At 37.6% G+C, this 16910-nt stretch overlaps 1 protein-coding gene across 1 annotated transcript in view; it reads right to left on the bottom strand.

Annotated features, from left to right (window-relative positions):
* The window catches only part of LOC110445605 (G-protein coupled receptor 98-like), a 106547-nt gene that overhangs the window by 68587 nt on the left and 21050 nt on the right, over positions 1-16910 (bottom strand). Inside the window, exons 22-34 of the mRNA XM_021490289.1 lie at positions 16315-16491; positions 15669-15908; positions 15210-15332; positions 14646-14813; positions 13428-13820; positions 12930-13124; positions 11964-12199; positions 11607-11752; positions 10919-11161; positions 2964-3139; positions 2425-2700; positions 1286-1438; positions 521-741 (exon numbers count right to left, since the gene is read on the bottom strand). Coding sequence (XP_021345964.1) covers positions 521-741; positions 1286-1438; positions 2425-2700; positions 2964-3139; positions 10919-11161; positions 11607-11752; positions 11964-12199; positions 12930-13124; positions 13428-13820; positions 14646-14813; positions 15210-15332; positions 15669-15908; positions 16315-16491 — 2747 coding nt within the window. The remainder of the gene's footprint in view (positions 1-520; positions 742-1285; positions 1439-2424; positions 2701-2963; positions 3140-10918; positions 11162-11606; positions 11753-11963; positions 12200-12929; positions 13125-13427; positions 13821-14645; positions 14814-15209; positions 15333-15668; positions 15909-16314; positions 16492-16910) is intronic.

Genomic DNA, 16910 nt, shown 5'->3' with positions numbered 1-16910 from the left:
CAAGACACCAACTTCATCAACCAAGACACCAACTTCATCAACCAAGACACCAACTTCATCAACCAAGACACCAACCTCATCAACCAAGACACCAACTTCATCAACCAAGACACCAACTTCATCAACCAATACACCAACTTCATCAACCAAGACACTAACTTCATCAACCAAGACACCAACTTCACAAACCAAGACACCAACTTCACCAATCAAGACACCAACTTCAACAAACAAGATAACAACTTCATTATCAAGATCAAGAGGTTCATACTTGAAGTTGGACTTCAAAATTCAAACCCTTGACAACTTCACAGTGAAGAAGTTTAAAATAACTTTGTACCCAAAGTAATAGCTTTCACCACATCCACAGTAGTGTTTCTGTTTTACATAATTTTACATAATATTTTGTATAATTTTTAAACTGTAATGCTTGTGCCCCCCCCCCCCCCCCCCCCCCCCCCCTATTAATTTTAAACTCAGTATGAACATTTGAACATGTGTACTACATCAGGAGACCTACCTGATACTGAAGAAGGAGGTGTTGTCTACTTTGGCTATCTCTGCTCCCCCTCCAACTGACTCCAGGGAGAGTTTGTATCGCTCAGTAAGTTCCGGGACATCATCAGGAAGGACCTGTATGACAATGGAGGAGTCCCTTTGTCCCTCCCCTATAACGATGGAACCATTCCGTGGCTGAAAGTCTGCTGTACCGTCCATGGGCCCAGTTATATCCCAGAATACCTGGAGAATCAACACAAAGTAATGATTGTACAGTCATATCCCAGATGGCTGGAGAATCAACACAAAGTAACGATTGTACAGTTATATCCCAGAATACCTGGAGAATCAACACAAAGTAAAGATTGTACAGTTATATTCCAGAATACCTGGAGAATCAACACAAAGTAACGATTGTACAGTTATATCCCAGAATACCTAGAAGATAAACATAAAATAACGATGTACAACTGTATTCTAGAATACCTAGAGAAGCAACAAATAACGGTTATAAAATTTGATCGAAGAATTATGAAATGTTCAAGGTCAAGCCAATGTACTGCTTCAAACTGATCATTCCTAAATAACAAGATTAGATATTATTTTTTAACTGCTCAAATTAATATCAAAACATGTGGACATTTTTAATTGAATCTATAATATAGTCTGAATTTTCTTCATCGTTCAACTGAAAATCATCCCGGAAAGATATATGATGAGCTATAAAAGGGCAACTTTAATCTACACAGGATATTGATAACACGGAAAGCCTAACAGAAATCCTTACCTGTACACTGCCCACAGTGCCCGTGTCCGCGCGACGACTGACGGGGAAGCGAAGGTCTAACATCCCCGTCCCCTCTGGCTCATCCACCATTTGTTCAGATTTAGCCACACCCTCGAACTGGAGGATTCCATTGGGATCACCAAACTTCTCAATCTACGGTCATAAGATCTCAGCATATGAATAAACAGATCTGAGAATATCAAACAATATCCCATATCGTCTAGTTTTCCTTGACTCTATAATTGGCTAATCCTTGGTTTATGGTCTAGTTTTTCTTGACTCTATAATTGGCTAATCCTTAATTGGTTTATGGTCTAGTTTTCCTTGGCTCTATAATTGGCTAATCCTTGGTTTATGGTCTAGTTTTCCTTGACTCTATAATTGGCTAATCCTTGGTTTCAGGTTTGACAATATACAGCATATCAACTTTATGTTTAATTTCTTTCTTGCACATGACCTGCATGATCAACCTCATTTTTAGATCCGGATATTTTGTTCCGAAAACCACCCCTAGATTCTCTTTATTAGGATATCTAATACCTCATGTTATCTAAAGACATGGTATGTAATATAGAAATTAAAGACTTTTGTCTCAGTCAATACATTGTTATATGGACCTGACAGAGTATGCGTCCTCGGTAGATATCACTCTATCAGGTCAATTTAACATTGTTATATGGACCTGACAGAGTATGCGTCCTCAGTCGATATCACTCTATCAGGTCAATTTAACATTGTTATATGGACCTGACAGAGTATGTGTCCTCGGTAGATATCACTCTATCAGGTCAATTTAACATTGTTATATGGACCTGACAGAGTATGCGTCCTCGGTCGATATCACTCTATCAGGTCAATTTAACAATCTTATAACTTCGACAAAAGTCCATAATTGATAAATATTGAGGTCATAATATAAGTATTTAAACAATGTAGGTTATAAGGCCAGAATGTTGCAAGGTCATTTTTTGTTATTTCACAAGATTAAGAAATTTTCAGAATAATTTTATATAGCAATATACAGGTCACACAATAAGCATAAGGGAACACTGTTTCATCCTTGTTCCCCCCCCAATCAGTCTGTATCTGGAGTGTAGGAATCATTTAAGCCGTGGGTACTTATGACAGCACACCCTTACCGTTAAGACAACTTTGCCAGTAGATGGTCCAATCTCTCCGTCCCCGGACCCCACAGGGAAGCCCTGCACCTTGTACAGCTCAACGATAAATATCTTCTGGATTTCCCAGCTGGTGTAAGGTTTTACACGGAGCTGAAAGGTCTTCTCGCCAGACTCCTCATCTGCCCAGATCAGGGAGCCCTGGGTGGTCTGCGGACCATTCTCATTATGACTTATGTCGTTGGTTTCCACCAAGACATTTCCGGGATTATTTGGGCCTAAGATCCGCCAGAAAACCTTGGAGAACAAACAAGATAGCAATATCAATAAGCATAGAAAGGTTTTAAGCATGTTTTAAAGTATTTAAAAACTTAAATGAATACTTTTTAGAAGAATTTAAACAAATTGATTTGAAAATTATTGAGGGTTGCTATTTTCGCAAGTCATATTAAATGAGGTGATTTAGACTTAAGGGACAATTAGTGAGAAGCAAGAAATGAACTTTTGATTTGAAAAATCATTTAGTCTACCAAATGAATAGAAAGTACATGTACACCTACCGTCTGTTGTCCAGTCAACCCTCCTGTCCTCTGTATCGCCAAGGTCAGGTCCACTTGGCGGTCAGGGTTAGGCATGGTGATAGCCAACTGACCACTGAAGCCAAAGTTACCGTTGGGATAGTCTGACTTGAGGATAGTGATTGTAGCTGCCGTGGCATCTCCTAGCTTTGCACCACCTGACAAGACAAAAATTGAAACATTTTTGATTTCACCGTATTAGTATAAACCATTGACAGAGTCCCCGCTTTCCTTACCTCAGGTCACTATTTTGAGTTGTCGTACTGCTCTGAAGTGTAAACTATAATAAATATTGCTGATTAACCTTCTGTATGATGTGGTCCAGCCATTTCTACCAGAGTTAGTATTCATTTGTAGAATGGGTTCCAGTGTTACTGCAATAAGTAACTTCAACAAAACCATGGAATGAAATACCTGAAATCTAATCAGGTATAGTCACATGTACAAAACTGCAAAAGACTTTCAAGAAATGTGCCATACATTAGTTTATGGGATTATTATTACATAATCTCTCATTAAATTTTAGGTCAGTTTCATGTATAATAACAGGAACAGATAGGCAATGACTGTGACATTCTGAACATGTCAACTGTATACTTATCCTACCCAATATTTTTGTACTCATTTTGTTGTAAGAAGTGTATATTTTTTATTTATGCTTAACCATATGTGAGTCTTTGACTATTATCAAGTGGAAATAAAGACTTTTATAATTTTTATTAACTCAATATAATAAATTTCATCTGTTGAGGGGTTCATTGAGATCAATCCTATCCACAAAGTTTCTACTACGGCCCGTGCACGGATGCAGACACACCGACAAAGTGGCAATTACTCCGAACCTTAACTCCTTCAACAAATTGGCAGGCATTACTTCAACGGGGGTAGAACTACCAGTCACTGGGAGAAGTAGAACCTGCGTTCTCCGACATCCCAGAGGATCCAGTGTACTTATAGTCACTTAAATCAGGATGTCATAATACACAGGGCCAAATATGTAACAACAGATTAAATTGTTTTTCTTTCATGAGAATAACTAATTTTATCTCTCACAACAAGCAGGACTGATCATTATCAAACCTGGATTTGACATCAAAGATTTTCTGCCGATCAAGGATTTGTTGATCTCTGATTATTCAGCCTGTTGTATCTTTCTTCAAGCCAAAAGGGTTATCTGGCACTCAACAATTTGTAAAACATTTTACCAAGAACAATGATGGGGCTGCCAACCCCCTGCTACCTGGAATATTTTAAAAGTTGCAGGAAAACAGTTCTAAAATAAATCTTACAGCTGAAAATGGCATTCTAATACTGTATAATTCAAACATGATATCTATGGGTTTAGGGTGTCATAACCAATACCCCCCTCCCCCCCCCCCCCAACCCTTTGATGACATATCCAAAGATCATTGTAACAAATGTCCCTTAATTATATTTATATTGATGAAATTTGCTCATACATGTAGTTCACCTCAACAAGCTTTTATACATTGGTAGTTTATTGTTAGTTAAAGAGAAATTAATGATGATTAAAATATAACTACAACTGTACCTTGTGGTTTTGGGTACCTGGATCTTCACTGATGTTCTAATACAGTGCCAGTATTTTACAATCAGATCATTTTCTTCTTAAATAGGAAATCACAAAAGTCATTGGATACTGAGGTCATGGAGTAGCTTGTGGAGATAACTCATTCTCCCACCCTTCACATGTTTGTCTCCCGTTTTACCCGGGAAAGATCAGCTTGTCACCGCCTAGGGGGAGATAGCCTCGTGCCGTTTATCTTGTGTTCAATTGTGACGTCATTAAAATGTGTCACCGATAAGTGTGACGTCATCAAAAGTGAATGACGATATACATACCCCACTTGTGTTTTTGTTTACAAACATGGCAGACTACTGCTGGTGGAGCTGTGACTGAAATAATAGGATGGGGTGATTATTTTGGTTGTATAACCCTCGGCAGAGCCTCGGGTTAGACAACCAAAAAACATCACCCCTCGGATTGGAGATTTCTCTGTCACACCCTCTAGGAGTAGGGTAAGATTCTATTATTCGCCCCTGAAGACTCAATTGAACTCCTACGATTCAAAGGTTGGAATAGCTCATTATGAAATTTCAGGGGAAACAAGTTAATTTCCATTAATAAGTTTAATTTAGTCTCATTACAAAAAACTTTCTAGATGTTATTACGCCAATGTTATGATTGCATATGCCGAGACTTCTTTGTTACAAAACAAAGTTAATGTATTATATACTTTGAAAGTTTGGGTAAAGTGCAAAGCTATCTAAATGTATATTATCGTTAAAAAGATACCAGCATGTTAATGAATATATGATGGGTATAATGATGAGTATAATGATGATTGTTTGGTCGACATTACCACATTGGAGTTTACACATAATGCTGTGTAATTTGTATACATATATATCTTAAAATACCAAGACACAAGTTTTTTTCTTTTTCTTGTAGTACATCAGGAATTAGGTGTAATGCTGAACAAAGCTTGATAGACACCCAAGCTCCACATCTGTATCTCTTCCTTGTGTTTTACATGAAAACTTCCTTCTGTATTCACTATTGAGAATGTAGGTCCAAACAATGGAGTTGAAAGGAATTGAAATTATAAAAACAATTTATTTTCCTGTCGATGTATGTTGATGGATGAAATGTACATTACTGAAGAAGTGAAATTAACCATTGTGATAATGATTCATTAAACAAATTATGGTCAGAAAAAGTAATTCCTTTTGAAGTTAAGACATTACTAACAGGAAAATACCAGGGAACTAAAAAATATTAACAATTTTGATGTTGTCTAGATTTATTCACCCAGCCACCAATCAGCTTGTTGTCTCACTATAAAGCCAGTACATATTGTATTACATTGTACTGTTGAAAGTAACTCAAATGTCTTATCCAGCCACATATACGGGGAATGAAGGAGGTTAGATTATCTACTGGGAATGAAGGTGGATGTATTATCTACTGGGAATGAAGAAGGCTGGGTTATCTAAAGGAAATGAAGCTGGCTGCATAATAAATGGGTCTGGATTGTCTACTGGGAATGAATGTGGCTGTATTATCTACTGAAAATAATCTTTTGGGAATGAAGGTGGCTGGATTATCTACTGGGAATGAAGGTGACTGGATTATCTACTGAAAATAATCTTTTGGGAATGAAGGTGGCTGGATTATCTACTGAAAATAATCTTTTGGGAATGAAGGTGGCTGGATTATCTACTGGGAATGAAGGTGACTGGATTATCTACTGGAAATGAGGGTGACTGGATTATCTACTGGGAATGAAGGTGGCTGGAGTATCTACTGGGAATGAATGTGACTGGATTATCTACTGGGAATGAAGGTGACTGGATTATCTACTGGAAATGAGGGGGACTGGATTATCTACTGGGAATGAGGGTGGCTGGATTATCTACTGGGAACGAAGGTGGATACATTATCTACTGGGAATGAAGGTGGATACATTATCTACTGGGAATGAAGGTGTCTGGATTATCTACTGAAAATAATCTTTTGGGCATGAAGGTGGCTGGATTATCTACTGGGAATGAATGTGACTGGATTATCTACTGGGAATGAATGTGACTGGATTATCTACTGGGAATGGAGGTGTCTTGATTTTCTACTGGGAATGCTGATGGCTGTATTATCTATTGTAAATGAAGGTGGCTGGATAATCTTCTGGGAATGAAGGTGGCTGGATTATCTTCTGGGAATGAAGGTGGCTGGATTATCTAGTGAGAATGAAAGAGGCTTGATTATATACTGGAAATGAAGGTGACTGGATTATCTACTGGAAATGAGGGGGACTGGATTATCTACTGGGAATGGGGGTGTCTTGATTATCTACTGGGAATGCTGATGGCTGTATTATCTATTGGAAATGAAGGTGGCTGGATAATCTTCTGGGAATGAAGGTGGCTGGATTATCTACTGGGGATGAAGGTGGATACATTATCTACTGGGATTGAAGGTGGCTGGATTATCTACAGAGAATGAAAGAGGCTGGATTATATACTTGAAATGAAGGTGACTGGATTATCTACTGGAAATGAGGGGGACTGGATTATCTACTGGGAATGAAGGTGGCTGGATTATCTACTGGGAATGAAGGTGGATACATTATCTACTGGGAATGAAGGTGGCTGGATTATCTACTGAGAATGAAAGAGGCTGGATTATATACTGGAAATGAAGGTGACTGGATTATCTACTGGGAATGGAGGTGTCTTGATTATCTACTGGGAATGCTGATGGCTGTATTATCTATTGGAAATGAAGGTGGCTGGATAATCTTCTGGGAATGAAGGTGGCTGGATTATCTACTGGGAATGATGGTGGCTGGATTATCTATTGGGAATGAAGCAGTCAGAAACTGCACACCATTTTTTTTGCATATCGTTTTAACTGCTGTCAGATTATCACTGTTTACCAGAAGTACATTTGCCCCTCATCACTTGACATGCATATCTTAAACCCACCCCAATCCAGAAATCAGAATTTTGTTTTTTGTTTATTGTTATTTTTGTTTTCAAAAGCAAGATTTCACTGATATAAAACTTTTAAATGGAAAAAGACTTTAAACAAATATCTCATAAAGTGACATCGATGATAATATATTCTAAATTGAAGGTGCTCTTCACATTAAAACTACCTACTACACTGATGTGTATTTGTCATAGGTAAACCAAATTCAGTCTGTGTTATGGGTCAACTCATTCCATTTCCACTTCACAATACATGTATATGGTGAGGAAATTGTTTTCTTAAAAAATTTGATCATTTAACAAACACCAAAACAAATGCTAATTTTCTACATTACCATAAGGCATGTGGAAAGATGAAGCTCCACCTCGATAAAAACATGTTCTATTTAGACAAACATCATGTTACAGCTAGTTTACACTGCAGCTAATTAATGTATAATCACGACACAAATTTTATTTACATCCATCAGTGTCACGTAAATCCCAGGTAAAAACTCTGAGGTACGAGGAAGTTGGCAACAATAAGTGGGTAGATACTTTACAAACAAAACAGTCGCCAAGGTGATTACAGGTAAATCATGTTGAGGGCACAGTATGTACCTATATTTACCTGTACAGGGAACTACACAGGAAACCACACTTCAATAAGCCGTTTCATTACCTATTTACATCTACACCTGCCTTGTTATGACGTAGCAATAACCTCTCGATCTGATACATTTACTACTTTCACAACATCTTGATAGCATCAATTGACCCGATTCATGATTTCAAAGTCTATTTTTATCGGTACTTCAACAAGAAAAGACTGTATTTGTGTCAATTTTGTTTTTAAGTGACAAATACTGACGTGTGAAGTTCTATATTCACAAACAAAGCTACCAGTAACAAATGCATTCTCCACTTTTGAAATTTCATTTACGTACATATATCAGATTATTTATAATTTTAGATATTCTTTATCAATCAATCTGGAAACTTATGTATGTTGACACCAGGTGGTAAACATTACGGAGGTACACACTAGATCAATGTAATAATTTGTTAATTCTCTATTTTTAAGTGAAAAACAACTTGTTTATTTTTCATTCTAACACGTCAAATGATGTGCTTATTTTCAATTCCAACATGTGAAAACATCAAAATTTATTTTTGTCATGTTTTGTAAACAAAATATTCTCATGACGGTATATCAATCACAAACTTATAATTTCCTTATTGGTTAATCCTAATGACAAATCTCATCAGACAGTTCTGAAGAAAAAAAATAAAATTAGGAGAAGCCTCACTGGGAAACAGCATATACCATTAATCAGCATTAATTACATGCACAAAGGGTAAATCTATTACAAAGTGTCACACTGTTACAGTATTACAGTGTCACACTGTTACAGTATTACAAAGTGTCACACTGTTACAGTATAACAGTATCACACTGTTACAGAGTGTCACACTGTTACAGTATTACAGAGTGTCACACTGTTAGAGTTTTACAAAGTGTCACACTGTTACAGTATAACAGTATCACACTGTTACAGAGTGTCACACTGTTACAGTATTACACAAATTGTCACACTGTCAGTATTACAAAGTGTTACATTGTTACAGTATTACAGAGTGTCACACTGTTACAGTATTACAAAGTGTCACACTGTTAGAGTATTACAGTGTCACACTGTTACAGTATTACAGAGTGTCACACTGTTACAGTATTACAGAGTGTTACACTGTTACAGTATTACAGGGTGTCACACTGTTAGAGTTTTACAAAGTGTCACACTGTTACAGTATAACAGTATCACACTGTTACAGTATTACAGAGTGTCACACTGTTACAGTATTACAAATTGTCACACTGTTACAGTATTACAAAGTGTCACACTGTTAGAGTATTACAGTGTCACACTTTTACAGTATTACAGAGTGTCACACTGTTACAGTATCACAGAGTGTCACACTGTTACAGTATTACAGAGTGTAACACTGTAACAGTATTACAGAGTGTCACACTGTTACAGTATTACAGAGTGTAACACTGTAACAGTATTACAGAGTGTCACACTGTTACAGTATCACAGAGTGTCACACTGTTACAGTATTACAGAGTGTCACACTGTTACTGTATAACAAAGTGTCACACTGTTACAGTATAACAGAGTGTCACACTTTTACAGTATGTGTTTTATTTATAGAAAACAAGTAGGCAGCTAATTGGTTCTGTATTATGACATATATATGTAATCAATTTCATTCCTCATATACGGCAATCAGATGATTAGTTTGGTGTCTTTCTTCTCTGATAAATTTCAAATCATAGCCACAATGAAACATTTATAACTCCTACTATCTACTGTTCAAAGTTTGAATATATTTAGCCTAACGATAGTTTTGAACAACCAGTCCCTGGTGTTAAGTCCGGAGTGGTTTAACAGGTGACTGCATAACAATTATCATCAGTAGTGACTGTTCACCCAAGAATAATAGTATTCCCTTTTTTCTTCTTTTTTTTTACATCAGATTGGCCAATAATGTAACCTTGCTTACAACTAAGGAACAGGAAAACACTGCTAACTAAAACCTGTGGGGTTCAGATCAATAGTTGGAGGAATACAGGGTATTCAACCATCAGATGTTTGTCCAAGATTGCTATACATTGATCCGTTAAATTAGAAGGAACAATATATTGTAGTATGTCCCCAATAAGACAAGAGGACCGGAAGGCCTGTATCAATCCTGCATATTTAAGCAATCATGGCAAAATGCCCTCATTAATAAAAGTGTTGTAAATATTTCCACATTTTCAGACTCCATCTCTCCTGTCCAAATTATGCGCCAAACAAATCTGGTTGAGATCTGCATACACATCTATATGGTTATAGGGTTGGGATCCCGATCCATGTAATGACCCAAGTACATTTCCCTATAGAAAGCCTGGAGTATTGAGATAATCCTAAGCATACAAATGATAATGTGATGGGGATCCCAACCAATTTGAAGTTACAACCCTAGGACATAATGTATCAGAGTATTATGGCTGTAGAACTTATGATTCATATGATAACTTTTTTTAATATATTTGAACTGTAACCTTGACCTTGGTCAAGGTCATTAATATGAAGAACCATTCCATCACAGGTCCCTACTGGCCCAATAATAGGACCCTGAGCATTATTAAACTTCATCAGAAGATTCTTAAAACTGTTTACCCACAACAATCCATGCTGACCTTTGACCCAAGCCAGCACTGAAACTTGACCTATGACCTATTCATAATATATAAGAAAGGTTTACACTGCTGGTCTACAGATCATACCCAAATAACATGGCTCTGAAACGTTTGGTTCTTAAGAAAATGTCGCTTGAATTTTTTAACGAGTATGACCTCTGCGTCCTTGAAAGTAGGCCAATGTATAGCAGATACTTACCCACAATACTGTTGAGCATGATATTGAAGCGCTCTGCATGCTCCATCTCGGAGTCATCATGGACAGTAATGTTGATGGTGGCCCGAGTCTGGCCCTGGTCAAATATGACCTCATGCCGCGGAACACTGTAGTCGATGCCTTCTAGGGCCGTGGTGTTTTGTGTCGAGAAGAGAACCGTCTGCTTCCCATAGTCCCCTCCCAGTCTCACCAGGGGGATCTTTGCCGTGCCGATTTCTTCGACAACTGTGCAAAGGAAAACAGATTCAATAGAATTCATGCTAAAGATTTTGTCCTATCAGAAAGAACAAACAGTACTGCAGCATTAATTGACATTTATTTTGTGTTTTGGCATATAACTCTAAGGTATCGGCAATGTATATATACGAAAATAACATGTTTCCGTCATCTACATTTGCTAAGGACATCACTTTTATTATCTTATACTTTATAATCCACGTTTCAATTCATTGTCGAGAGAATCTTCAGGAATGAGTCTTAGTTGAGAATCTTCAGGAATGAGTCTTAGTTCAGAATCTTCAGGAATGAGTCTTAGTTCAATAAATAAACCTTCAGTAATAACAAACAATTCTCTCTATAAGTCCTAGATATCCCAAGTAGTTAATAACAGAGATAAAATGTTTACAAGTTTCCATTTTTAACATAGCTATGCAGCTTCCTAGCAACTTACTGGACATGTCTTTAGCAGAGGAGTCAAACTGGATAGTACCCTCAGCATTGTCATTCTTGTTGATGACGATGGTTTTGACGTTGATGGAGCCAATGGCTGGGGCCATGTCTAATTGTAGGTTGCCGACCTTGGTGTAATTGTTACTGCTGCAAGTTCAAAGGGACAAATGTTTCTAATTATATATTAAACCAAAACATCATAGACTATTATTCGAAAAAGTTAAGACTTAAATCCTAGTTTTAAAGATCCCATAGACATAAGAAACTCTGTCGGAGTAAAACATTAGTAGTAATAATCGAGTTATTAATTGTCAAAGCAAAATAAGCTAGGTGTCAAATGATGTTGACAAAGTTCTACCTAGGAGTGCGTAACCTGGTGGAGGTCAGATTTACGTAAAACATCTCCGGGCCTTCTGGGAGATCATCCTGTTGGATTCGTAGAGAAATCAGTTTCTGCTTCTCTTCGTGCTGGAACTCCAGGGTGCCCGCCGCAGGGAAGAAGTCCAGGATGTTCTGGGCTGTGCCTGGTGTGGTGGTATAGGACACCATTACCTGACTTTCCAGGCCCGAACGTCTCACCACCATCACCGTGAACTGGAAAGACAACAAGAATTTCAAAATATTGTTAACTTTGATTAGTCATAACTAATTTATTTGTACATTTCTGGTAAACGATATTGCATTGCTTCTTTGTACATTTGCTTTTGTAGTTACATTTCTATCTTTACAGACGAGTGTTTTTTGGGGATTTTTTTTAAAGAAAAACATCCTTTTGATTATGTACATGTGTCACCTCTTAGAAAAGTAAAATAAATGCCCTACTTGTTACTCCAACAAATGTCAAAATCAATCCAGCCTTGCTATAATACCTTGTTCTTACATGGTAACATTGACACTGACAAAGTAATTGTCTAGACATTGTTAATCTGTTTGTACATTTACCACAACTGGGACCTGTTCGTTCATCTGGAACAACCGGTACGTCCATTTTTAAATGTAACATTTTTTAGAATAAACTCTGGCAGACTTCCAAAAGTTTTTATGCAGGCCTTGCAAGGCTTTGTGAAGGCTCGCCTGAAAGCAACATCAGATTACTGGGTCCGACCTTATTTCATAAACGAACAACTCTGGTCCAACCAGTTAAACCGTTTGGATTGCCATAAACGAAAACAGCGCAGTACTTTTCCCCTTAACGTTAAAAGGACAATCAATATTTCATTTAATAATTTTAAGGGTACTTTTTGGTAAAGAAACCTAATTGTGTCTTCCATTAGCAGGTGTATTAATTTTCCTGCACTTTCAAAAAAAAGGATTGCTTCCGTACCGTGAAAACATCCTCCTGGACAAGTATGGTCTCTGGGAGGGTGAATTCAAACAGGCCATGGGGGTAGTCGCTGGCCACAAACACAATGTCAGCTGAGGACTCCCCAGGAGCTTTACTAATGACAGCCCCGCTGGTGGCTGAGTTTATCTGTAGGGTGTACACCCGACGCAGTTCAGCTCTGGTGTCGTCTTGGGCCTATAGTAGTAAAGAAATACAATACAGGCCCTTCATTATTATGTGATGGAGACGCTTCTTTTTGGTACATTGTTTCCTTCACTAGTTTACAGACCAACTTCTCCAATAGAATATGGGCAAATGCATTGAACAACAGAGTATCAAATGAAGTGTTACAGAATATATACTAAAACATCAAACTTGTAAAATTCTAGTTATGGTAAAGAGATTTTTTCTCATAATTGAAGCAAAATGAAAAAAAAATGTTATTAATAGTAAAAACATGAACGGATGGACATTACAATTATTTGAAGAACATCCTACCTGGAGAGTAATGGTAGCTTTCTGCTGCAGGTCTGCAAACTGGACGGTGCCCTCTGACTGTAGAAAGGTCGAAGTCTCCCGCGGTGTTACTGACCATGTGACTGATATGGCCCCAAATATACCCTGCCCTCTGGTGATGACAATCTGAAGCTGGCCATCATAGCTAGGACTGGATTCCCCTGGTTCCCCAATGTACACTTTTCTAAACTCTGGTAGAATGCTTATGGTACCACTAGCTCCAGGATCAGGGGAGATAATCACAGTGGCATCACCTTCACTGTGCGAGATGTCTGCATTGTTGTCAGCAGTTACCAGGGAGATGCGGAACCGTTCTTCACCTTCCAATACGGAATCCATTTTGGTCCTCAGCACAATCGATCTGGTCTTTTGTCCCTGTAAATTAATTTCAAATATAACAGAATATTTGTATCTCTTCTTCATTGAAGCTATTTGTAACAACATTTTACATTATATGTGGCTTCCCTATAGACTAGATCAGCTAGCTAGCTAGACCACTTTGTATAAATAACACATCATTTCCAAAATAAAAGCTGTATAAAATATTACTTGGTTTATTGGGTCAAAACTGGCTTTTTAACTGTCGTTTTTCTTTATTTTGTTATGCTCTGATGATTTATGGAGCATTTTTTTCCCTTTATGTCATCGAAACACAATGCCATGTGATGACAGCTATGGACAGAACTACCAATGGAAATATAGCAACAGACAAGAGAAATAATTCACTGCACTGAAACAAATAAGCAAATCATTTTTTAATCTCTTCTATGTCTCCTTAACAGAGGAAAAATACAACCCAACCCCTCACTTCTCCAATTCTGCTGTTAAGGAATGCAGGAAGGTATCAAATCAGATCACTCAGCTATTCATGAGACTAATAGAATCTTTCACACCCTTTCCCCGAGGGTTGAGATTCCCCTATCTCGCCCACAAGGGGGTGAATGATTCTTTTTCTCTTACCCTGTTCTCCCATTGTGTATCATATACACAATGAAAAGGTAACGTTACATGCTAAATTCAGGGTTGATGTGACATTGATGGATTGTTGACGTGACATCATTGTATTGTTGAAGTGACGTCATGTCATTGTTATGAATAGAGGAATGCCCCCGTCTCAACCCTAGGGCGAGACAAGGAAATCTCACACCGGTAAAAGTGCAGATACACCTGTACAGGGTAAGAGAAAAACAGATGCTATACCTGAGCAAACTGGAGAGTGCCAGACTGAGGTTCATCAAAGTCAAAGGCTGCCTCCGCACTCAGTCTCCAGCGCACGTTGACCACGCCCTCTGACCCCTGTACTCGTTCTATCTGTAAGGTGACCTCACCCTCAGGGTCATCAACTGACCTTGACTCCTTCACTGTGCTCTGGAATATTGGACATGGCATTATCAAATATGTGCATCAGGTGGAACCCAGAGTGATATAAGGGAGATAACTCTTGCGAGGATAATTTACAATTTATTTGACAGATTTACAATAACTAAATGATTTCCAAGATTTGTGGCTTTACATGTGAAAATTCTTCTTCTGATAAATATTTTGAAGCATACTATGCATGCATGTCCAAACATGAGTCTTATGTCATTCATATAGCTGATACACACATTTTGTGGTTTCACTTCACTGCAAACAGGAAGAAAAATTAAATATTCTGCAAGCTTCATATTATAGATATGGGAATTTCCAATGAAAATTTCATTGCAGTTAATAACAGGAACATGGTAAAGGAAATATTTTAACCTCCTCAAACACTTAACTTACCTCAGCCTGCACAAACCTGAAGAGACCATTGGGCGAGTCATTCTTCAGGATGGCCACTCGGACACTTCTGTTTGGTCCAAATTCAGAGCCACCACTTTTACTGATGAGCTTCACATCAAATGTCTGGAAATCAAGGAACTCAAGGTCATGTAAATAGTAGACGTTACCAATCATTTAAGTTGTGGATACATATATTATTTAAAAATTGCACAAGAAACTTTAAACACTAGACAACTGCAGTCTAGTACTACAGGTGTAACACACCTCCCTCATCACGATACATCTTTTTCCTATTGTGTTACAACACAGGTGTATCTTCAATATGAAAATCTGGAAGTTCACCTTTCATATGTTTCAGTACAGTACTACCTAAAAAGTGGAAATACTTGGAAAAAAATAAGCATTTTGAATATTTTATGGAAATCAAATTTTCTAGATAACCGAGTTCCAACTGTATACCTCCATTGCCTCTGGGATGGTGTCGTCCAGTATGTAGATAGTGATGTAGCCATCCATTTCCCCGTCCTCCAGTCGTAGTGTGCCACTGGATGGTGAGAAGTCCAGTATGTTTGCCTCCCTAGGATCTCCCTGCCAGGTGATTGTAATAGGGCCCAGGGTACCAACTGAACGACTGACCTTCAGCCTCACTGTCATATTCTTACCAAACTCCTCATACGTATCTATACGACCCTCAATGTTCTGGTGAAAGTAGGAATCAGAGTTAAGTTTGTTAGGTTAAATTCTCCGCATCAATTGTATGCAGAATGATATTAGATCATTATCAGCTGATACATCATCAATGTCAACTTTCTTTTTGTTTCTGATAAATATGTTTCAGAACCTCTTGACTTGGACTATATATGTATAAAGACAGAAATGATAGTTGAGTTCATTACAGTTTAAATTTTATAATCATGAATAATTGCATGCAAACAGATGTTTAAGAGGGTAATTTTGAAAAGAATATATGAATAATTACATTTGGTTATTCCTTTGGAACAATTTCATCAACACCTTAATTTTTTTTTCTTAAATGGAGATATTAATGAAAGTTTTCGACTTATTTATAAAGAAATAAAATAATCTCTCCGTATATAGAACTTACTGTAGTAACATTGAACTGTACAATTCCACGAGCATTGTCATTCTCTTGGATCGTGATTGACAGGAGGTTGCCAGGGGTTTGTACACTTGGTGCTGCCCCTGGAGGCGGGGCTGGGCCAGCTAAGGTCACACCGGTGATGTTCACAAGGAAAGATTCATCACCTTCAGGAAGAGCATCCTGGAAAAAAACACATTGTTGTCCCAATTTATTGCCGCGAACATTGAGAACAGAACTATTCAAAATGACAAAAAAAAATTGCCCTCCTTGTATAACTGCTATATGTGGTATGCAAATATTTTGAAGTTTTCTTCACTGCTATGGTAAAACGCAAAAGCTTAACTGCAATGAAAATTGGCATACAGTAATTCATTACATAGAATACCTTTAACTAAAGCTGTTATCCATGGGTGAACTAATACCCACCACATGATCCCCATTCCATAGGATGCACTTAATGCTTTTTCACCAAATCTAAATTGAGCATTAAATCCCGACATGATTTCGATTTTCTATGAAAACGTTAGTTCCAAATGCATTAATAAATGTCCAGCCATCTCAAAAAGTGACAAATATGATACATATTGCACAGAAGTTCC

Source organism: Mizuhopecten yessoensis, unplaced genomic scaffold (assembly GCF_002113885.1).
Source record: "Mizuhopecten yessoensis strain PY_sf001 unplaced genomic scaffold, ASM211388v2 scaffold2329, whole genome shotgun sequence".
NCBI classification, from domain to species: Eukaryota; Metazoa; Mollusca; class Bivalvia; order Pectinida; family Pectinidae; genus Mizuhopecten; species Mizuhopecten yessoensis.
The sequence above is the reverse complement of the archived record's forward strand: the minus strand, read 5'-3'. Positions and strand labels throughout refer to the sequence as shown.